Source organism: Filicampus tigris, chromosome 1, assembly GCF_054856515.1.
Source record: "Filicampus tigris isolate MCC_2025a chromosome 1, RoL_Ftig_1.0, whole genome shotgun sequence".
NCBI classification, from domain to species: Eukaryota; Metazoa; Chordata; class Actinopteri; order Syngnathiformes; family Syngnathidae; genus Filicampus; species Filicampus tigris.
Genome location: NC_141217.1, coordinates 31,720,081 through 31,736,646, shown reverse-complemented (window position 1 = coordinate 31,736,646; position 16,566 = coordinate 31,720,081). Strand labels below are relative to the sequence as shown.

At 39.9% G+C, this 16,566-nt stretch overlaps 1 protein-coding gene across 6 annotated transcripts in view; it reads left to right on the top strand.

Moving 5' to 3' along the window:
- The window catches only part of LOC147153589 (uncharacterized), a 69,436-nt gene that overhangs the window by 30,002 nt on the left and 22,868 nt on the right, over nucleotides 1-16,566 (top strand). For 5 of the 6 annotated variants that reach the window (XR_015087067.1, XM_086032622.1, XM_086032588.1 and 2 more), the window contains one exon: nucleotides 10,635-10,734. The exons of the other annotated variant lie outside the window; for it this stretch is intronic. Coding sequence is in view for 4 of the 5 variants with exons in the window: in XM_086032622.1 (XP_085888748.1) it covers nucleotides 10,635-10,734 (100 nt within the window). In the remaining variant the exon portion in view is untranslated. The remainder of the gene's footprint in view (nucleotides 1-10,634; nucleotides 10,735-16,566) is intronic. 6 annotated transcript variants of the gene reach the window in all.

The following is a 16,566-nucleotide window of genomic DNA, read 5'->3' as shown; positions in this document are numbered from 1 at the left end:
TCGATATTTACGTCACTAGCTTACCCAATTTTAAAAATAAGCATTTTAATCAGGATTCGTGTGAATTCTTTTTTTAAAATGTAGATTTGCTGGACAGTCATTGGTGTCCACTATTTTTTTTAAACAAATATAAGAAAAATAACATTTTTGTGTGTGCACATTGCCATAATCTTGATGATACGTTATGTTTTCTGACTAATCTGTTGAGTGCTGCATGTCCTGCAAGTTTGATGAAGATAGAAAGGCATGTGAAGAGCTGAACAGCTTTCTGGAGAATGTTATGAAAACATTCTTCCACTTTCACGGTTCCAGTCAAAGACTTGGAGAGCATTTTATGTTGTACTCCGTTGTCTAATTTTAGCTGAAAGAAAATATTGAATTTCTGCTCATTTTACATATCGGGCAACATACTGTAGGCAAACTGGTGCATGGGGGCAGCCAGTGTTTTGCCATGTCATTTCAATCTGGAGAACGATGGATCTCCCCATGTTATCACTTCAGAAAAGAATACCGTATTATGTATTTGTGGTTTCCCCATGGAATGGTGGTACCCCATAAGGCTTGGCCCTAGTCCAGAATGGACCTAGTTTTTTTCTTCTTGTCAAGGTTTACTGTCCTAAGCAGGAGTCTTCTTTTTCCTTCCACTCCTTAAAAGTTTATATTGTTACTTTTCACCACTGTCCCAGTCACATATATGAGTAATCCTCTTCAAATTCTTAAGAGATTATTCTTTATCAAAGCAAGCGTGCTAATATTCGCTAGTACGGCAGTTCTCGCAAGTGAAGTGGTGACTGTACTAAAATGTATTCAGAAATGTTCCATTTTCAGTTTATCTCCACAAGACACTCCCTGACCCCCACATCTAGCTAAAATTGTAGTTTAGGCTTTTCAAATTTGGCCTCGTCTCCTCTGTCCTCATCTGCCTTTGGCGTATGGGTATTGAGATTCAAGTTTTAAACGTCACACTCTCAACTAGAGCTGCAACACACGATTTAATGATCAATTAATCCGTCAAGTATTCATCCATCCATTATCCAAACCGCCTGTCCTCACAAGGGTCTCGGGCATGGCTTCCACTTCCGGGTCGTAGTGTACAGCGGAGCTGGCGTGAGCATGAACCGTCGGGTTTGGAGAGATTTTTAGGCTCTAGAGATGTTCCAGTCAAGGACATACCGCGACTTTGCATGCAAAATGATAAGGTATGTGCTCAATGTCAACAGTCAGTTAACAGAACAAAATCGCTATCCACCGTTTTCTTTGTCAGTGAAATGGGCATACACTAGAGGGCAGACTATGCCTGTGAGTACAATGTTACTGCAGGGAACGCACATGAAAAAGAGCACACTACAGTGTTGTGCAGGCTGTCACCATATCCGCAACATCATGTTTGCGTCACGTGACAGCAGCCATTTGAAAATAATGTGCAATGTTTAAGATTATAGAGTATACAGATATGTACGGGCAAATTACAACTTTTGTAAGATTCAGTTGGCTACACCCTGGGGTTGACAGGTATGCATTTCAAACATGAATAACAACTGGTAATTAAATGTTCTCTTCACTTTTTAATTCAACAACAGGGAAATATGTACTGTACTATCCTCTTATCCGGCTTGACCATGACTAAATTAACGGCACATTTGAACAACGTTATGAGTTTCCGAACATAACGTTGTTTCGTCGTCATTGTCGTGCTGTGCACGTTCGTGCTTGCTGGGTGGCTGAGTGCGCTCTGCTCACAAGTTCACAACTTGTAAACACAGCTGCCGAACGGTACATTTGAATAACGCTATGAGTTTCCGAACAGAACGTTGTTCAAAAGGGCTGTTCGTTTGTCAGCGTGGACGAGACTAGCGAGAGGCTGCGATGATGCGCAGCCAACCAGCTCAAGGTATTAATCCACTTGTGCTCTCGTTGGTCGATCATGCGCCTTTTATGAGTGCCCGTGGGTATGTATAAAGCCTCCGAGGCTCACTCATCTCTTTGAAACAATGTGTCTTTCTGCAATATGGCTGTATTTTTCATTTTTATTTTTTTTGATGAATACTTTTTGAAAACCCGCGACACACTGAGTCCGCTAGTGCCCCTAGCGATGGAAGAAAAATCCAAAGAATAGCCGCACCGTTCTATAAGCCTCATGGTTCAAAACCTCGGAAAAACAGTAGCGTCTTATAGTCCGGAAAATACAGTATCTATCTATCTATCTATCTATCTATCTATCTATCTATCTATCTATCTATCTATCTATCTATCTATCTATCTATCTATCTATCTATTGTATGACAGAGGCCGCAGGCCGTATAAAATTTGACAGTGGGCCGCATAGCAGAATTTGGACATGTCTGCTCTAATCTAATGCGCGAGTAACTGAAGACTCAACCTGCCCTTCCCTGCCCTCACAAACACACACAGGGTACAGCTGCAGCACAAACACTGAAACAGGAATTATATTGGAACAGAATGCATAGATGTGAACTTTTTAATGTTTTAAAACTTACATGGATGAATGAATGAATGAATAAGTTGCTGGTGGAGCTGCATGGGGGCTAGACAGATTTCTGATGGGGCTATTGCACCCCCTAGCCCAGGGTTAGGGAATTCCGGTTCCCTGAGAGCCCTATCCTGCCTGTTTTAGATCTCTCTATATTCTAACCCACCAGATTGAAACGATTAGCTCATCAGCACACTCTGTAGAAGCCTTAGAAGAATTAGGTGTGTTGGAGTAGGGGGAGATCTTAAACAGGCAGGATATGACCCAGAGTTACCTACCCCTGTCCTAGCTCCTGTGTAGCGCCGTGCATGTAGGGGATTTATCAAAATAGCAAATCTGGCATAAGAGAAACTGCCTGTAAGATGCTCATTTCCTCATTCTTTCATAAGTGAGCCATGGAGAGGCTAACCATTGTGATATTTTCAGAGGTTGAAGTGTGCATAAGTAGAGATGTCCACATAATTTTTGGTGCTTATTGATCACCGTATCTGGACATTATGTACAATGATTATTAAATGGACGAATTGTGTCTTTATCTTCTACTGACTCCCGCCCAGACATGGGAAGGAGGGGGTGTGGCAATTTCGCTGACTAGAAAGGGCATTTTGAGAGTATTTAGGTATTTACTGAATTCTCCAAAACAAATTGATAAAATTGAAAGTGCAATCTAATGCAATTTTCCTGAGTTTTTGAATGAAAAATGGTCACCCAGACCAGATGATCCGTTTTAGAAACATTAGCATTGTTTGCTAGTCTTTGCTAGTTATTTTCTAGCAAAAATGTGGTTTAAAGTATAAATTCATAGTTCATAATTCATTTAATTGACGGAAATTCTATTTACTGTTTGGAAGGGTTAGGGTTAGAAACATGGGAAAGAAGAAACATGGGCTCCTACCAGATGGCAATAAATCAAAGAGAAGAGCTAATGCTTCACTTATTGACAGCCGAGCCCTCTTTGTCATGCTTTATGTTTGTAGTATCAAAACTGCCTAAATCAAATAGATTACTAAGGCATATAGTGTTTTGGATTCTTCTAAGTGTTGTGATTGGCCAAGGACATAGGCAGGATGGCAGAATGTATATTTTCACATTAAATTAACCTGATGCTGTGGTTGTTCTGTGTAAAAAACAACTTTGTGTAACAGTAAACAATTTGGCCAAAGGCTTACATCTTCTGTAATTCTGGTCTACAGGGTGTGACAGCAAGACACTTCTCTGCGTGCGCTAAATCTACGTATCCAATAATAATTAATTCTTTGAGCACGAGGAGATTTAAGATTAAGTTTTTGAATAAATAAGGCAGTTACTCCTTGTTGGTCTGTCCCCCTCACTACCTTTCGCGGCAGCCGCTGCTGTTCATTCTTCAGGTTTCTTGCTGTTTATTTCCAATAAATACTCTGCCATAATGCTCCACAATGACGTTTAATACTTCCATTGGCAGTGCGTGTATTTCACACTACAGTCTAGAATGCAACCAGGTAGAGGTAGATAAAAACAGTGGAGCTAAACTTGAAAAAAAGTGGATATTCTGATAGTGTCACCAACCACATTGGCTGGTATTCAGAAAAGTTCATTTAGAACCCTGCATTATCACCTACCACGGTTAGTCAGAGATCGAGGGAAGCGCTGTGCTACTTAGGCCGCAGAAGCTAGCCAGCACTGAGCGTCGCTTCGCTGAGTTTTCGCTTCTCAGTCAGAAATCACAGCTTCCACGGTGGCAAATAAGCTACACTTCTTACACGTATTGTTTTCATGAAAGGATTACGAGAAGTAATTAACAGAGGGAAAGACGGACAAGTGGTGGAGAAGACGGGTGTGAGTGGAAGTTTGTCGAAGTTGGTAGTCGGAAACGCTAGCTGAAGCCTGTTTAAAATGATAGGCAGACTGGCCTATAGACGATTACTATTTGGTCCGGACGGACAAAATGGCGGATAGACGGATGGCGGAAGGGTACCCCGGCTGTAGGCGGAAGGTGATAAACGCACTGCAAATTTGTAGTCAAATTCCCAGCTCTGTATCTGAGGGTCACGGGCGTGCTGAAGCCTATCCCAGCTGTCTTCGGGCAGTAAGTGGGGTACACCCTGAATCGGTTGCCAGCCAATCGCAGGGCACACAGGGACAGACAAACAATCACACTTGCAATCCAATCATACCTAGGGACAATCTGCAGTGTTCAATTAATCTACCATGCTGTTTTTGGAATATGGGAGGAAACCGGAGTACCCGGAGAAAACCCACGCAGAGACGGGGAGAACAGCCAACCTCCACACAGGAAGGCTGGGGCTGGATTATTGTTGTTTAGGTTGACATCTACATTTGTGTAAAAATATGTGGGCTACTGTGCTTCTGTTTACATTTGATAAATTAATATAGCAGTACTACAGGATGCATTTCTCATGTGAATAACGTCTGTTAAATGTCACTTCAAAATATAGTGGGAAAAGGGAAGAAGTCACAGTGTGTTGCATAATTTTCTATAGAATAACTGAAAATGTACCCTGGTTTGTCACTGTGATATAAAATGACCTATTTCGTGATAGATTTTTCCAACTGGCGCCGGATTAAGTGGCACTATTGACATAAGTGCTACTGTAGCTTTGGCAGTGCATACTGATTCAGTGATTTGTGTCCGCAGCAGTGGTAAAGCTGATCGTAAGCGAAGTGAATTAAAAGCCAGCGAGTGAAGAAGTGGTAGTGAAAGGAAATGTCTTCACCTCTCCCAACTTTCAACAGAACTCTAAGAGCGACTGCTAAGTGATGACACTTGCAAGCGTCTGCATATTGTTTTATGAAACACGTGTAGATGTTGACTAGTAGCCACATGTTATCGCACCAGCTGTGATTGCTCCCAGGTCACATTAAGCCTGTGATTGATTGTCTTGTAGAATAGTCATAAGTGGAAAGGTTTGGCCAAATATCATTTGGTCCTCTAATGCTTGTTGAGACTCGGTCGCCTGACTGATTTTCCTTCACAGTGTCATCACCAAGGTGATGAGCCGTTGGGGTGTTTTGTTTTGGCTCATTGGTTCCGGTATTTTGTCAGAGCGCCATCGAGCTTCTTAATACGCGTCAATGTTGCTACCACACGTTTGCATTGATTCATTGCACACTTGAACAAGATTGCCGTTAAAGTTTTATAATGACTGATTGATTTGCCTGGATTGTGCTATTTTAAACATTGAAAACGTGTTTGGGTTTTTTTGGGTTGAAGCGCTTGTTATTTGTTGCACTTTTATTTTTTGTCATTTCGGACTGTTTGCAGTGTCAACAAAGTGGTATGATTCAGTCAACGCATTCATTCAGCATGTTTTTTATCACCTCATGCCTCCCAATCCATGTGTGCTGTAGCACTGATGGATTGTTTGTAACTTGTTCTGGCACCACAGTGATAGCTAGTCCTTTATAACATGTATCGTATTTTCACAAATATGTGTATCCCATGGATGAGTCCAGCTTAGGCACTGGAAAGAAGACGACCACAATGAGTGATCGTTTATGAGCCATGATTTACAGCATTTTTCCAAAAAGACACATCCATCTTACTTATTTTCCAAATTAAATTGGCCGAGTTAGTGATGGGGCTGTAGTGCTCATGTCTGACTAATTTTCACATTGTTCGAACTGCCAGCAAATTTCATAAGAAGAGAACATGTTGTCTCTCGGGAGCAGTCAGTCATTGTCGGCCCTGCAAAGCAATGAAACCATACTGGATTTGAATTTGGTAAGCTACTGCTTTAAAGGGTTCACGGTGGAATTCTCTAATCGCCTTCATACATTCAGGCTTTATTGTGCTTAAACAAGGCTCTTTTACTCACAAATCTGTATCCGCATCAATGAAATTCACGCGGACATGGTACCTTGGGATACTCGTGACGTAATTTACGGGTTTCTGAGATACGAACCATCGTTTGACCTTTGTTTTGTTTTTGCTTTTCACTTGCAAGCACAGACTTGAAAAACGAATGCTTTATGGTGGCAGTGCACTCAACTCAACTCACTTCACAACAAGCAAAACACCTATTTCTTGGTGCTTTTACCCTTTAAGCAACAGATTGAACACAAACGGTTTACCTACATGTAGACCGACAATAAAACAGTACTGCAAATATTAGTGCTGTACTGGTGAGCTTAGACAAGAATTGACTTCATTAGGAACTATTTAGTAGAAAAGTATCACAAAAGACTTTATTATGAATCCCACTTGAGCTCCCAGCATGTTGCGCTGCAATATTGTTGGCTGACACAAATAGCTGCTTAGAACTAGACTAGAGAGATTCATAATATCACCTCAATAAAAAGTATATTCCTCTGTCTGTCTGTTACTGCCAGGTGACTAGGGCGGCCAAGTTTAGTCGACCTGTCACGAGTCACGATGACGCAGATAATAAAAATCGCCATCAATTAATTGAATAGACGAGTCATTCATCCATGTATTTATTTGTTTGCCACTGTTTTTCTCTTGAAACTGCCCGGTCTCGCACTTCTCCCGCTGGCTGGCTCCTAAGCCTTGTCCGTTTTGCATATGCGCATTAGTAATGTCAACAGACGTAAACAGAACCATTGTGGGTAATGCAGTGTCATGGCTAACCCCTGTTGGCAACAGAGTCGAAAATTTGGGCTCATTTTCAACAAAAATTTGCAAACCTCCCTTTCATGGCAGCGCAGCGGTGATAAATGAGAATCTCTGATTTATAGTGCGATGCATTTCATACACAGCGTAACTCAATTTGCTTCACAAAAATACAGTATTTATAAGCAGTTACAAATAGAATTAGAGAGATTTAAAAGCAAAGTAAAAAAATAAAATAAAAATAGCTTAAATTAAGAATGCAAGAACTATATTTTCAAAAACATCATTTGAAAAACAATAATTTGAAAGATCTTAATCATATCTACGGGAAAAGATAAGCATAGTTTTTACCCTGGATTTAAAAGCATTTACACTTTATTGGTATGTTTTGAATCTATTCATTCATATTATGCACTCTGGTAACAAGGAATACCAGCAAATCGGGGGACTGTATTATACACAAGTACAGAGGGGGGAAAAATGCTTTTTAAGGATTATTTTGGCATGGCGTATTATACACGGGTGCGTTATTCACTGGATTTTACGATATTTGCCCCAAGCCCTCAATGGCAGCACCTAACAATAAAACACATAACCTGCTTCGTTACAATGTACTAATTTATAGTGCTAAAAAATGTGTTCCTCCTAATCTTTAGGGGTGAAGTCAACAAAAAAATATTTTTTCAAGAATATGTTCTATGCGGGCAGCACGGTGGTCGACTGGTTAGCACGTCCGCCTCACAGTTCAGAGGTCGTGGGTTCGATCCCGGCTCCGGCCTCACTGTGTGGAGTTTGCATGTTCTCCCCGTGCCTGCGTGGGTTTTCTCCGGGTGCTCCGGTTTCCTCCCACATTCGAAAAAAACATGCATGCTAAGTGGATTGGACTCTCAAAATTGCCCCTAGGTGTGATTGTGAGTGCGGATCTTTGTCTCTGTGTGCCCTGTGATTGGTTGGCAACCGATTCAGGGTGTTCCCCGCCTACTGCCCGAAGACAGCTGGGATAGGCTCCAGCACGCCCCGCGACCCTTGTGAGGATAAGCTGTATCGATAATGGATGGATGGATGTTTTCATTTCAGCTGCATACCACATTTTGATATTGTAGATACATTCACTACGGTTATTTTATGCATACTAGCAGAGCTGGGCTCAGTATTTTACAAAAAATTCCCTGTCCGTTTATCGCCTGCAGCATGGGTACCGTTCCGCCGTCCGTTTATCCGCCTTTTTGTCCAATGTGTCTCCTTTTAGGACCCAGAAACTGTCAAAAAGTCACATACCATAAATAATCCAAGCTGTAAACTATTGATGGTTATATAATAGCAGCTGCTTGCATGTGTGATATATCATGATTTGCATATGACACGATTAGTCGACTACTGTTTGCGATTAGTCGACTAGCAAAATAATTGTTCGTGGCAGCCCTACAGATGACCAAGACTGTCACGCCAGAATCAGCAGCATTTGACTAATGCAGTCTGACAGAAACAGTTAATCCTATTCAAGGCTCGAAATAACTGTTTTCTTTTTTTTTTTTTTTTTTTGCTAATCAGTGACTTCATTTGAGGAGCACATTACTAATTTCAAGGAGCAATTCTTTTTATTCGGGTTAATCCCAGAATCCCTGAAGCAAGAATTTTTGTTATATAATAAAAATAGGACAATATAACATGGCGGTTGAATGTAGGGCTGCAGCTAACAAATATTTCAGTATTTGAGTATCCTACTGAAAAGTCTATAGAATAATTATCTATTCCAGTAAAGGACATTTTTACTTAATACATCACACTTTATTACCAACAAACAATTGGTGTCTTAGTCACGTCGCCTCCGGTGCGCTCCCAGCATGGTGGCTACCCCAGTAGCGACGTCAGCGATGACGCAACTTGCACGGGCCCTATTGCAACTGATTTTAAAAGCAAGACAAAATGGTCTAAATTACACAACTCACCAGCTTTACATGGAGCCTTTTTTTTCTTTTTTCATTCCAATCGAAATGATTCCGATTTGAAGATCTCTGGTCACCTGTTTGCATGCTCCACGTCGTTCATCGGAAGAGCCATTTTACCGTGTTTCACACACAGATCCATGTTAGTATCACATGATTTATCACGATAGATGGAGTTTATTCATCTATTTAGCATAATAGACATGATTGTTTTAACACTTTAACAGCAACAGCTTAATAAAAACAAGTTACAAATAGCTTGAAACAAGTTCTCCATTCACAGCGCATAAAGACAATGTCACTAAACGCTTTTACGTCAAGACAGAGCACGCGCAGACTGGACGCAGCCAGCCAAGCAAGCTAACATAGCCTCAGTGTGTTTAGCGGCCCTTGCCATGGTAATATACTTCAGCTCGGTGCAAAGACAGGCTCACACACAAGATGCGCTTTTTTCCCCTGATTGATTAGGAGGGACACACAAAGGGACTGCTGCACTTAGTCCCGCATAGAGGAAGCGGAGTTGGAGGCAGCTGCTACTCCGATTTTTTTCAATATTCTCAATGTGTGACGGGCGTAACAAGTTAGCGTTCACTCAGTGATTCCTTAACATTTGGCAGTTCTGCATTTTGCCAAATAAACACAGACCCGTTCACACGTTTGCGTTTCAGTGGGACCATTTGAGAGGCAAAGTACACATTTTATGTTGCAAACAGCGATGTGAAACCACTTAATTTAATAGCCTTGCTATTTAACTATGTTGATTAGTACAGTATGTTAGGGTTGGCCTATTATTCAAAATTTAATTGTGATTTCAATTTTGGCTTTTCTCAATCTTTTAAACATTCTAATTGAAGAAAAATTATTAATGTGCAGAACGGTGCGGTGAGTTTACAAGTTCCCGACGTGAAAGTACCCAGAATACATTCAATGTGGGCAAAGATGCAAGGCATCAAAGGTATGAATGTAGCAGAATAAAAATGCAAGAGGCTTGAATTTCACATATTTGCAAGGTCATTTTGTACTTGACGAAAAGAATAGAGTGTTCAACGTGCAGGAGTGAACGAATGAATGAGCGCGAGGCTATGATGATCATTTTGAGTAGCTGAGTTTTAGTAGTTGAATAAATACTAGTTGAACGAATAATCGTTTTTCAATCAATGAAAAATCATTTAGTAGTTGTAATTTCAATCTCAATCAAAATAATCGTGATTATTTTTTCCAAAATCGGGCAGTCCTACTGGATGTTTCTGTTTTCAGCACAATATTGTGGGGAACGGATTAATGGCATTTCCATTAATTTCAATGGGAACAGATCATTTGAGATACAAGTGTTTTTTTGTTACGATTGTGATCATACAATGAATTGAAATGAACTCGTATCTCAAGGTATCACTGTATACAGTTTTTAATTATTGTCTCCAACAGCTATTACATGTTTGGAAACCATTTTAGGAGCACTCATAATTGAATTTGGTGTACTGAAAACCGCAGAGGCAGTGGCAAAACGTTTTTATGCAATTAGAAAGTTGAAACAAAGTTAAAACTAAGAAGGTTAAGTTTTTGCCCTCAGCAGAAAGTCTGCAGCTGTGATTCTTCATTAGGCTCATTCTGCTTTCTCTTCCATTAGGAGTGACAGGCAACTGGCAGGGCCACTCTGTAGATCTTACATCTGTCTCCCAGGCAGCAGCCCAACAAAACAAATCTTGCACAATGAATACATGAGCGAGGTAAGGAGATTTTCAGGTAGCTGAGTGAGGCACAGTTTGCTCCAGGGTACATCTTGCACTCTGCTTCCATTACTCAGTGGCAAAAAAGCAAGAAATAGGTGTGACAGCTCATCAAACGCAAACGCTGTCCTGTTGCAGACAGAGCACATGTTTTCAATTCAGCCAAGACAACAGCAATCCAAAACATTGGATGAGTATTGCTGATGACAAAAGTAGACTTGACACTCATCTGATCGCCTGAATCTGATTGGCCATTCACTTGCATTTTATGTACATTTTTTTGATCGGCTATATGTCTCTAATCTCCGCAAAATAAAACATTATAGCTGTAGTATTTTCCACATACCGTACATATTTACCTGTGGCGAGCTGCCACGGATGCATTTTGGCCGATACAAAAAGATTTTGGCGCTACCTGTCATTATGTAACTGTTGTAATAACTTAGATTTCTACACGCTCTGCTGTTTTGTGGTCCTTGTGTGAAACTGCTAATCAATATCAGTACTGATTTCCTTTGTGGTATGATACTGCAAATACGGTGCCTCAAATGACTGAAGTTTTATCCGTATCAATGTTTAAAATTTGGGAATCCATTTTAGTGGTATCAGCTCAAACAGTATCAATCCCCCTCACTACCCATCAGGCATAATGGCGGTTTCGTCACTTTCACAGCACGCTCGGTGCTCCTTTTGTTGTCTTCGTGTGTGTTTTGGCTTGGAAACACCCCCATGTTGGCCAAGCCTAGTGATGTATAGCCGTCAGAATTTTCGGAGTTTTGGGTTACACTGTAAAAAGATGATTACAGGAAGCGACCTGACCATGAGCATGGCGAGTTTTTTGTTGTTGTTTCCCCCCCGCCCCCACGCATATTTCAAAGAGTTAAACTCGCTTTACCCTGTTAACCCATTAACGACTAAATACGGAAATAACTCAGCGGAAACACCATGACAGTGCATGTCTTGCATTGTAAACAATAGCCCGGTTAGGCTCCACAATGTCGCATACGGCGATGAACATTCCTTTTGGCCACAATTATACAATTAATAAACTATAAATTACAAAGATAATTTAAACAACTGTAAATTTAAATTAGCTTTTGTGAAACATCCATATATATATATATATATATATATATATATATATATGTATATATGTGTGTGTGTATATATATATATATACATATATATATATATATATATATATATATATATATATATCCACACACGTGTGTGTGTATATATATATATATATATATATATATATATATATATATATATATATATATATATATATATATATATATATATATATATATATATATATATATATATATCCACACACGTGTGTGTGTATATATATATATATATATATATATATATATATATATATATATATATATATATATATATATATATATGAGGCCTCTGATTTTAAACGGGCTTATGTCAGTCGATTCCGACTGCAAACTTCAATAGCCCTTAAGGTCTTTTACTGTCTCCCAATCAGATGGAGAATAGATTTTAAAACAAAATACTGCTACTGCTGTATAAATCACTGAATGATATGTGTCCTGAATACATCAATGAAATGCTGATTGAATATAAACCCAGTAAGGCTCTGAGGCCTCCGGCCTCGGCTCAATCAGTGGAGCCCAGAGTTCATATCAAACATATTAAAGCTGACATTTTTTCGGGAATCTCACAAAGCCCCAGGAATCCTGCGGGATTCTTGCGGGATGGGCGTCACGGCATTGTGACGGTACGGGATCAAAAGTTCACGGGAGCAGGCGGGAGAGTCCATAAGGTATCGCGACAAGCTGGGTTTTTTTTGGTTTGTGTTTTTTAGTGTAGCTGACCTCCAAAATGGGAGCAGTACGAGAGTGGGAGTCATTCTGAATGGGAGCAGGACGAGGCTGAGAGTCATTTTGACCGGGACAGGCCGAGATTTTTTTTTTTTTCTTAACTATGGTCCGGGACGGGATGGTACGGTACGTGAGTGAAAATCCGCTCCCGTGTCACCTTCGATTCAGATTGTCGTTAACTGTTCTGCATGTGAATGCTTTTAGGTGGTGTGTCCATGCTGTGCTTGTTGTGTTGTGTCTTTGCTTGATCATATTATACGAAAATGACCCATTATTTAACTGCACAGAAGCAGAAGTTGTTTTATTTATTTCAGATTTGCTTCTAACGTGATGACTAACCAAGCGACCAGCAATAACAATGGAAAACAGCACTACCCTAACTTAGATGCTTCCTTTTTTTTTTTTTTTTTGATTGATATATAGTATTCACAAAAGGTGTGGCCTTAAGTGGCTGGCGAGCGAAATCTTGCACACCCAGATTGGCACACACATGGACACACTCGCAGACACACCCCCCCACACACACGCACACACACACACGCATACACACTGATGGTGTGCTCAAACAAAAAGGATAATACATAGCTAATTCTGTCCACCCCCACAGTGTCTGTCATCCTGGACTTTAAAACTGGAGGCGTATTTTTCTAATTGTTTTGCTGATGTTTGCTCAATCGCAAGCGTGCACATGACAGTGAAAGGATTCTCAGCTCTATGACTTTGTGGTTGCTTAGCTGCCCACCTACTCATACACGATACCCACCCATCCTCACATGCTAACATGATCCAGCATAATGTCGACCTCAAATGATTACAAAATAGTCAACAAAATGGATCAAAGTGTGTGTAAATCCCAAAACTGTTTTGAAGCATCTCTATATTGGTAGCCATTGTTTTGTGAACCAGTGGTACACACGTTTGGTTTGATGTTAAAGTATCTTTATAACTAGAGTTTCCAAAACAATATTTTTGTGTGACATCACCTATGGAAAGTGTGGTCAAAACACCACCTTCAATTTAGAGTAAAACTGGATTATTTCTCAACATATAGCCCTTCTCCGATTTGCTTACAAGTTTCACCTCAGAATAGCCATCAATGAGCTTGTACGGGCCAAAATTTCAAAGGGTTCTCCAAGTTGACACATCAGTATTTAAATACACTGTATACTGTATATTATATATATATATATATATATATATATATATATATACATATATATATATATATATATATATATATATATATATATATATATATATGTACTGTATATATATATATATATATATATATATATATATATATATATATATATATATATATATGTACTGTATATTATAAATATATAAATATTCGTCATTCGTCATCTGCAGCGTGGGTATCATTATGGTCCCTCATTCACCTTTTTTTCGGGGGGGGGAGTAAAATAATACCCACCAATAGGCTGGTCCGCCTCTGATTTTAAACGGGCTTCCATCAATGATTCCAACTGAGTTACGAGCATGGTCAGGGAACGAAGTGAACTCGTATATCAAGGTACCACTGGAAAAATTGGAATTGTGGCCACTCCCATGAGCTCTCTGAGGCCCCTTGTTCTTTTTTCCACTTTTCTACTCTGCTTGTAATTCAACTCATTACTGCTCCCCTACAAAACTTTATTGTCTTCACCAGCGAGGCCGCCCAACCCCCCACCCCCCATGTGATAATGTTCCAATTTCTGCATCTTACAAATCTCTTAAACTCCCATGAGAAGGCAGTGATTCATCACAGATGGCAACTAGATACAACGGTGTATCGAACAGGGACTCACTTTGATACTAGCTTTCAGAATTGCATTTTCTATTTCTCATGGCCTGACTCACTGACAAAATTTGTAACAATAGCTTTCTAGGGCCCAAGCAGCGAGTGTCTATAGAAATTATTATTATTATTATTATTATTATTATTATTATTATCCATCAAGCTTCACATTTTTGATGACCTAAATATGAACAAAAACTCACCAAACTTTGCACAAACATCTGGCCTGACGAAGAAATGTATATTTTATAGTTATCATACACAAGTACATAAAAACGGGTCGGTAACGTCCCCTACAACGGTTAACAGAGCCCTATCCAGGTACGTTTGGCCTAGGGCTATTAAAATTGGGAGGCATGTGTAGCACCCTCAGATGTACAAAACCCTAAGATGTACAGGAAGTGAGCAATGAGTATTATAGCAGTATGAGTAAAATTTGGCCCATTTTTTGCCCATTTACAGGGACCATACTTTTGCCCTCTTGTCCTAGACAGTCAATCCGATTGACTTCAAACTTGGGCTGTACCATCTCGACACCTGGGACAACAACAGGGGAAACAAAATCTCATGTTTTCAAAATACTATATGATGGGGGTGGGGCATCAAATTTAGATTTGAACAATTCCTACCTATTGAAAGCTTTTCATTTCATCTCACACTGTTGCCATGGCCATGCGCTGTTTGCAAAGAAAAACGCCGCTGTTTTTGAGGGTCTAATTCTGGGTGAATACTCATGAAACATTGGGCTTGGCAAACACATTCATATTTTAGAGGGTTATTGTCCTATGTACCCATACCCCAACGTGCCAGTACCCCACCTTTATGTTGTTCTACTTTGGACATCACTGCGGAATGCAGACCTTGCTTGACTTCTATCTGTCTAAAGATAAGGCCCCAAGGGTTTGAATGTACAGCGCATTTGCTTGATATGCTGTCTTTCTATTCCGTACACAGACTGGTTGCCAGGACACTGAACAAAGACATATCCAGGCTCAGTTCTGCAGTGGAATTTAGGGGTAACAAAAACAAACAACCCCTGAAGTTGTACAAGAAAATGACTGTGTCGGAGGATTAAGGACTTAGCTAAATGGATGTTTTCCTCTGCCCTGGTTAGCCCTCACTCATATGCAGTCCTTCCTCCCACTTGTCATGCCGAAAATCCTGTAACTAGAAGCAAATTAGGTCATTTTAAGGTAAGGCAAGGCAGATTTATTCCTCTAGTGCATTTCATACACAAGCTGAGGCAGTGTGCTTTAGGTGATTAAAAGTTCAATATTTAAAAGCATTTAAAAACTAATTACAGCAAAAAGACAGCTTACTAAAATTCCTAGAGCATGCAGTGCAAATAAAAGATTACAAAACTATTTTAAAGTTCTTTAAAGTAGCTCAATCATAAGGATAAATATGGTCTTATTTGAAGATCCTCTAAAGTGGATTCAGACATTGGTTTCTAAACACACTGTACATTAAATATGTGTGAAGACTGCTGAAAACGTGCAATAACTGAGAACAGTCAATTACTGAATTGTTAAAATAGAGCATTAAAAGGGGAAGTCAACCCAAACATATTTTTTTCAAGAATATGTTCTCTGCAAGCCCACTATTTGAAACAAGGCATTTTGATAAATATTGCGTTTTTGGAATAAGAGTCAATCCACCGGTTTTTAGCAATCTCCGGGGGAGGCCATTTTGTCACTTCTGTCGATTGAGAATGACATCACAACTGCTCAGGGCTTAGGTAATGTCCCATCATGGCTGACCTGTTTTCTGAAGCTGAGCTGTGATTTGGTCGTTACTTGAGCCCTGAGTAGTTGTCATGTCATTTTCAATCAACAGAAGTGACAAAATGGCCGTCCCCCGAGATGGCTAAAAACGGGTTTTGCTGCTTACCTCATATTCCACAAACACGATTTTAAGCAGATTGCTGTGTTTCAACTAGTGGGTCCGCTGGGAACAAAAAATGTGAAAAGTTGATTTGAAACTTAATAAAAATGAGTTTGCGTTGATTTCCCGTTTAAGTCTTTTCCCCCTTTCACATGTCTGGATTCTTTGGGACATTGGTAAAAACAAACTCAAGTATGCACTTGGGTTTTCTTCCATGAGTCGGTCCTCCCCCCCTAAAGAAGTACTAAGCAGCTTCATTCCATCAGTGGCTATCCTGATTTGAATTGA